This window comes from Anoplopoma fimbria, chromosome 13 (genome assembly GCF_027596085.1).
Source record: "Anoplopoma fimbria isolate UVic2021 breed Golden Eagle Sablefish chromosome 13, Afim_UVic_2022, whole genome shotgun sequence".
Taxonomy (NCBI): Eukaryota; Metazoa; Chordata; class Actinopteri; order Perciformes; family Anoplopomatidae; genus Anoplopoma; species Anoplopoma fimbria.
The window spans coordinates 28,920,852-28,928,351 of record NC_072461.1 but is presented as its reverse complement, the minus strand read 5'-3'; the positions used below and the strand labels follow the sequence as shown (position 1 = coordinate 28,928,351).

General features: G+C 43.0%; 2 protein-coding genes across 2 annotated transcripts in view; both read right to left on the bottom strand.

Moving 5' to 3' along the window:
* LOC129101171 (adenylate kinase 8-like) overlaps window positions 1-1,653 on the bottom strand; it is a 14,047-nt gene extending 12,394 nt beyond the window's left edge. Inside the window, 1 exon segment of the mRNA XM_054610843.1 lies at window positions 1,594-1,653. The gene's annotated coding sequence lies outside the window, so the exon portion shown is untranslated.
* Window positions 1,654-5,270: 3,617 nt separating this feature from the next.
* The window catches only part of LOC129101167 (hamartin-like), a 14,753-nt gene continuing 12,523 nt past the window's right edge, over window positions 5,271-7,500 (bottom strand). Inside the window, 3 exon segments of the mRNA XM_054610838.1 lie at window positions 5,271-6,378; window positions 6,462-6,587; window positions 6,708-6,895. Of these exon segments, the coding sequence (XP_054466813.1) occupies window positions 5,844-6,378; window positions 6,462-6,587; window positions 6,708-6,895 (849 nt within the window). The 3' untranslated portion in view covers window positions 5,271-5,843.

The following is a 7,500-nucleotide window of genomic DNA, read 5'->3' as shown; positions in this document are numbered from 1 at the left end:
TAGCATTAACACGTTAACATTAGCATTAACGTTAACGTTAGCTAACATTAGCATTAACACGTTAACATTAGCATTAACACGTTAGCTAACATTAGCATTAACTTCTACGTTAACATTAGCACTTCACACGTTAACATTAGCATTAACACGTTAGCTAACATTAGCATTAACACGTTAGCTAACATTAGCATTAACACGTTAACATTAGCAATTCACACGTTAACATTAGCATTAACACGTTAGCTAACATTAGCATTAACACGTTAGCTAACATTAGCATTAACACGTTAGCTAACATTAGCATTAACACGTTAGCATTAGCATTAACACGTTAGCTAACATTAGCATTAACACGTTAACATTAACATTAGCATTAACACGTTAACATTAACATTAGCATTAACACGTTAACATTAGCATTAACACGTTAGCTAACATTAGCATTAACACGTTAGCTAACATTAGCATTAACACGTTAGCTAACATTAGCATTAACACGTTAACATTAGCAATTCACACGTTAACATTAGCATTAACACGTTAGCTAACATTAGCATTAACACGTTAGCTAACATTAGCATTAGCACGTTAGCATTAGCAATTCACACGTTAACATTAGCATTAACACGTTAGCTAACATTAGCATTAACACGTTAACATTAACATTAGCATTAACACGTTAGTTAACATTAGCATTAACACGTTAGCTAACATTAGCATTAACACGTTAACATTAACATTAGCATTAACACGTTAGCTAACATTAGCATTAACACGTTAGTTAACATTAGCATTAACACGTTAGCTAACATTAGCATTAACACGTTAGCTAACATTAGCATTAACACGTTAACATTAACATTAGCATTTAACATTAGCATTAACACGTTAGCATTAACATTAGCATTAACACGTTAGCTAACATTAGCATTAACATTAACATTAGCGTTGACATTAACATTAGCATTAACACGTTAGCTAACATTAGCATTAACACGTTAGCATTAACATTAGCATTAACACGTTAGCATTACGTTAGCATTAGCATTAACACGTTAGCTAACATTAGCATTAACACATTAGCACGTTAGCTAACATTAGCATTGCCGTTAGTTAACATTAGCATTAACACGTTAGCTAACATTAGCATTAACACATTAGCAGTAACACGTTAGCTAACATTAGCATTGCCGTTAGCTAACATTAGCATTGCCGTTAGTTAACATGGGGCGGCTGTGGCACATGAGGTAGAGCGCTTGTCCCGTAACCACAAGGTTGGTGGTTCAAGCCCCTCTAGCAACATGCAGGTGTCCATTGAGCAGACACCTAACCCCAAGTTGCTCCCGGGCGCTTCATTGCAGCCCACTGCTCCTCCGGGATGGGTTAAATGCAGAGAAATAATTTCCCCATTGTGGGACTAATAAAGGATTGATTATTATTATTATTGATTATTATTATTAGCATTAACACGTTAGCTAACATTAGCATTAACACATTAGCAGTAACACGTTAGCTAACATTAGCATTGCCGTTAGCTAACATTAGCATTGCCGTTAGCTAACATTAGCATTGCCGTTAGCTTTAGCTCTCTACCTTTTCTCTGTTAGCCGGTGCCACGTGGTAGAAACTCCTCTTTACTGTAAAACAAACGTTAGCATCAACATGCTAGCTAGCATTAGCATTAGCCTCTTCCTCTCTCTTACCTGCTAAACAGCCGGTTGCTAAGCAAGCGTTTGCTCGTTGTTAGGGAATAACGTCATCAGCTCGTGAGGGGCGGGAGTCTCTGCTGGCGTCGCCTAGCAACGAGCCGCTGGGTTTTACTGTTTTAACAACCGGAGGCAGAAACATCTGTTTCACAAACAGCAACATCATTTTATTAAGTTTAAAAGTTTAGTTCATAATAAAATGTAAAAATGTAAAAATGTTATGAAAATAAGATCTTCAAAATAAGAGCTGCAGCACCCGGATGTTGGGTTGTAGTTCTCAACAGTAAACTGTAGTCATCTGGTGACGTCATAGAGGAAGAGTTAGTTCTGGGTTCAATGTCAAACTTTCATTTCAATAATTATAACTATATAATTATAACTATATAATAATATATAATAAGCCTTCCATGTCAAGCCGATACCTCAAGTATTAAACCATCCATTTATTCATTCCGTTATATTAACCTCGATTCATCATAATGATTGTTATGTTTGTATTCATCCCCTTACACACAATCACACACACACATGTGCCATCTTTAACAGCCTTCCATGTAAGCAATGGGTAATTACACACAAATGTTATTAGTTATTATTAATAATTATTAGGACTATTATTTTATCCTTTTCTGTTTTAGTGTAAGGTAAATATATCAGGTCAAGTATTTTCTCCCAGTTCCTGTCATTGTTCTACCTGTAAAGTCACAATTAATATATTTATATTTAATAATAAACATATAAATAAATAATATATAAATAAAAGACAAATGTTCCGGTAAGCTACAGTGATGTCTCTCTGGGTTCTCCATACACCCGGCCAGCTCTGAAGAACCCTCAGCCCCCGCGTCCTTCTTAAGCACGTCCACGTACGTGAGCGCGTTGGTTCCCACAGGACCAGCCTGCTGGCCGGGAGCTCCCGGTGTCTGTGGCCGGCCAGCCTCATCCTCCTGGATGCTTCCTTCTGGTTGAGCCTCGGCAGCCGCCCGTACAGATCCTTGTTGGTAATGTGGGCACTCTGGTCTACACTCAGCACTGCTCGTAGCATCCTGGTGCAGCACCCATCCAAGGACTTCTGCAGGGTGGGCGTCAGGGTCCAGCCTTCGCAGCCATACAGGAGGACGGACTCCACAGTGGCATGAGATAGGCTCAGCTTTATGCGACACACGCCTGACATAACATTCAGGGCCCTCCACGCCACTGCCTTCCTGATCTTAAGGTCTTGTTCTGTGGAGTTTACCCAGGAACCCAGGTATTTGAAGTCATTGACCTCTTGCAAAGAGCTGCCTTCTGATGTTGTAATCGGCAGATGGTCTGTGCAGATGTTATAGGTGATTACCTTAGTCTTCTTTCTGTTCAGTCTGAGGCCAACCTTAGCACATTCCACCTCCACTCTGCTCAGGAGTTCCTGTGCCTGCTCCACGCGGTCAGACACCAGGCAGATGTCATCTGTGTAGTCTAGGTCTGCCAGGGCTACAGCAGGGCTTCTTCTAGACTTCCTTGGTGTGATTGTGATGTGCTTTGATTTTGTATATTCACAAGGAATACAAGTGAAATGTTAGTTAACGTTGGCTACGTTTGTTAGCATTGCTGAAAACCACCATAAGAAGGACAAAACAAGTGTTTAATGTAACTAAGTACTATTACTATTTGGTACTGTACTACTTGTGTACTTTCACTACTTTAACAACATGAGGCTAATAATACTCTGACAAATAGAAACATGTTTTTGATCATAAAACAGTGAAACTGGAGGATTGATTTACTTTGATGAGGACCACTGATGAACTAGAACAGACACATGGGGTTAAGACAGAAACACTGGAGATCAATGTGTAATCAATAATCACTGAGACGTCTTTATTTCTAGAGTTCACAGTTTAACATTCATCAGATCTCTGGAGCAACACAGCAACGCTGCCGAGGAGAAGTTGCTGAGAAAGAAACGATTCATTGAGGTTTAATCATCAGAAGAACAACAGAGGACGTTTTGGTTTAAAGGTGCAGCCTCATCATGTCTCTGTCAGTACAGAGCTAGCCTAGCTTAGCATAACCCGTCCTGGACCGGCCTCTGTAGACCCTGTAGTCTCATCTGGCATCCTGAGCTGAGAACCTGATCAGGGTTTCTTTCATTCAATCATCACCAGATTAACAGCAGAGCGGTTGGTTCTGGTTTTTGTAGTTTATCTCTGAATGAGTCTCTGGCTGCGTTTACATTCACATTAATATTCCTGTTATTAAAACAGAGTTTAGATTCTATAGAAGCCAGTGACACTCAGCTTCTTCTCTGTTAACGGTCTAAACACAAACCAACAGTTTGGATACAAACAGCAAGATGAGGAACCGCTAAGTTCTTTAAAGAACGTCATGTTTTACATCAGTTTGAACGTCTGCACGTCAACAGGAACATTCGTATAATATGAATTTAATCAGCCATGCTAACAGATTGGATAAGGAGAACAAAACTGAATATGTTGTGAATGAAAACAAAGTCAGTGAGCTTTGTGATCTGTTGAGAAATAAAAAGTCCAATCAGTCCAGAAGTCAAAGCTCTATGACCGAAGATTACAGGAGAAAAACTAATTTAACGAGTTAATAAGACTTTTGTTAGATCACACTGAACAGTGTTTGGAAAGCCTGTGGCTGGCTGAACATGAGGGTGTGAGCTTCAGGAGGAGAGGCCTGGTGGCATATAATGTAAAACGAGAGGACCAAGAACGGAACCCTGAGGAACCCCACAACCAATTACCCCCCTTTTCATCATGTCATGTTACTGTCTGCTGGATGGTGAAGTAGGTAGCTGTCTGCTAACATGTTAGCCACAACTTCTACAGAGGATGATAATACATTAGATACTTGTTCTGCTGCCCCTAGTGGACAAACACGATACTGGTATTGAACAGTCGTAACTCGTCAATCGATTCCTGAGAGAGTCGGATGTCATTTAGTGTTTTGATGATGTAGCATCATGGGCTGCACAGGACAGCATGGCATTTCATGTTACAGCTAACGTTGCATGATTAGCATAGCTGCTGTTAGCTTCTTTGAAAATTCATCAATACTCATCATCGTTTTGGCTTTAATAGGTTGTTTCCTGACTACAAGTCCCTTCAGACATCAGCATTCAAACTCCTCGTGTAAACTCAGGACCTTCAGCCGCAGGAAACCCCGATTAATAGATCAGAAAAGAAAACAACATGATGATTCATACGCTAACTGTGTTTTCACTGGTTAAGTATTTGAATTACTATGAGCTAACAAGCTAATGTTAGCGACGCTAATGTTAAAGCTGTAACGGAGTTCATGTTTTTATCAAAACAATAAATATCATGGGACCATTTATGGAGAAAATTCATTAGATTCATTGAATTTTACATGAAATATTGATTTGTTGTGTTGTATTTAGCAGCTCGGTATTTTTGGTTTAGTTTGTGACATTTTATAGTCTTTGATTAATATTATATTACAAAGAACACATTATCTGTGAATGTTGTTATAAATGTATTAATTAATCAGAAAAAAATCAAATCTAATGTTAGCTAACATAATGCAGTAAAGTTCATTATTAACCTCTGAAGCAGTCATTTGACCAAATAAATATGTTTAACTTAAGAACTATAAGAGTCTTTTTCTGGCACTAATAATATCGGCCTGGTAGTTTTGTTGCTAGCTAACATTAACTCTGCTAGCTAACCAACATTAGCTCATTAGCAACAACGTTCTGAATGTTAGTTAGCTTAAAAGCTAATTTGAGCATCACGTGCCACAGTTGTAGATTCTTGAAAGCTTGCTATTTGATATAAACCTCACACAAAGTGCGTAGCATAGCATGTTAGCTGTTAGCTATAGCTTCTGGAATAGTACAAATTAAAAGAAAGCTTTTTTTTCTGCTCTGTCTCATTGAAAGCTTTCCTTGTAACAGATTGTGTTCACTGTGTTTTCATTTAGTTTATTATTTTATCATGGAGGGCGACTGAAGGTCCTGACCTGGTTAGGATCAGATAGTGACTGTGGACTGTTAGCGCCGCTAGCTAGTTAGCGGTAGCCTGCTAACACCTGGAGCAGGTGCTTTTATCTCCACCTCCATCTGACTCATCATCCCTCCATCATCCCTCTATCATCCCTCCATCAGCATCTCCCTCAGTACTCGGGCAGCGTCTCGTCGTAGTCCATGATGCTGAGTTCGTGCCTCCTCTGTCGGACAGCGAGCGTCAGGTCAGCAGGAGGTGCAGGAGGTGCAGGAGGTCCGGAGGAGGTCTGGCTGTGAGCTGAAGCCCGGATCAGGGGCTCCGCCTGAGGACTCGCTGAGAGGAGGATCTCTGCCTCCTGAGCTAGAGGAGGGCTATCTGGATGAGCCTCATGCTCCTCCTCCTCCTGCTCCTCCTCTACCTCCTCCTCCTCTTCCTCCTCCTCCTCCCCCTCCTGCTGCTCCTCCTCCTGGCTGTGATTGGTCGGTCTGAACAGCTGCCGTGCACGCTGCTCCAGGAAGGAGCCGACGGCCAGGGGGGAGTCGATAGGGGAGAGGGAGAGGGGGGAGGAGGAGCAGAAGGGGAGGTGCAAGGGGGAGGTGGACATTGTCTCCGCGGCTCCGTTGATTATACCAACAGAAGAAGAGAAGGGGCGGGGCTTGTGGCTACCCTGAGGAGCTGGTAAGGCAACGCTGCTGCCATTAGACCTGAGGGGGACAGAGATGACATCACATGACATAACATGACCTCATCGCTGACATCATCAACTGTATCACGCAGACTGGTTTACCTGAGGTCCAGAGGCCTGTGTGCGTCCAGGTGGATCTGGCTGTACAGGTGCAGCGTCTCCGTCTGCAGCGTCTGAGTGATCCTCCTCAGAGACCCACAGCGACTCTCACACGCCGCCAGCTCGCCTCTGAACACAAACAACCAGAGGCCGCTCAGACCGACAGGTGTGGACAGGTGACACGTCACATGACCCAACACGTCACATGACCCAACACATCACTCATAGATCTGACTCCAGGCCTCTGACCTGCTCTGGGTCTTGGTGTCCTCCAGCAGTTTCTTCTGATCCAGGATCAGCTGGTCTTTCTTGGCCAGCTGGCTCTCCAGCTCTGCTGTCCTGTGATTGGCTGCTTCCAGCTTCTGTCTCTGCTGGACGTCACTGTCCTTCAGCCGCTGGTACTCCTTACCCACACTGCACTGCAGCATGGACGCCTCCTGACCGACACACCCACATAGAGTCAATACTGAGAGCGGCTTCAGTCCCTGAACACTGAGAGGAACATGGTTCCTGAACACCTCACCAATCACCGTCACATCAGAAGATAAGTCTCTGAGTCATGTGACGTCTCTTCTAGACTCCAAACATCTCTGGTTGTCTGAGAGCTGATTGTGAAGACGCACAGCACTCATTTCAGTCCCTGAACGCCTCATGCTCAATTAAGTGCCTGAATGCCCCACGCTCATTTCAGTCCCTGAACACCCAGCGGCCATTGTAGTACCTGATTTCCCCACGCTCATTTCAATCCTTAAACATTCCTAAATGCCCAAGTTTGGTTTAGTCCCTGAACGCCCCGTTCTGGTCACTTTCCGCCTGCACTCATGTCAGTCCCTGAACGCCCCGTTCTCATGTTAGTCCCTGAACGCCCCGTTCTCATGTTAGTCCCTGAACGCCCCGTTCTCATGTTAGTCCCTGAACGCCCCGTACTCATGTCAGTCCCTGAACACCCCGTTCTCATGTCAGTCCCTGAACGCCCCGTTCTCATGTTAGTCCCTGAACCCCCCGTTCTCATGTTAGTCCCTGAACGCCCCGTACTCATGTC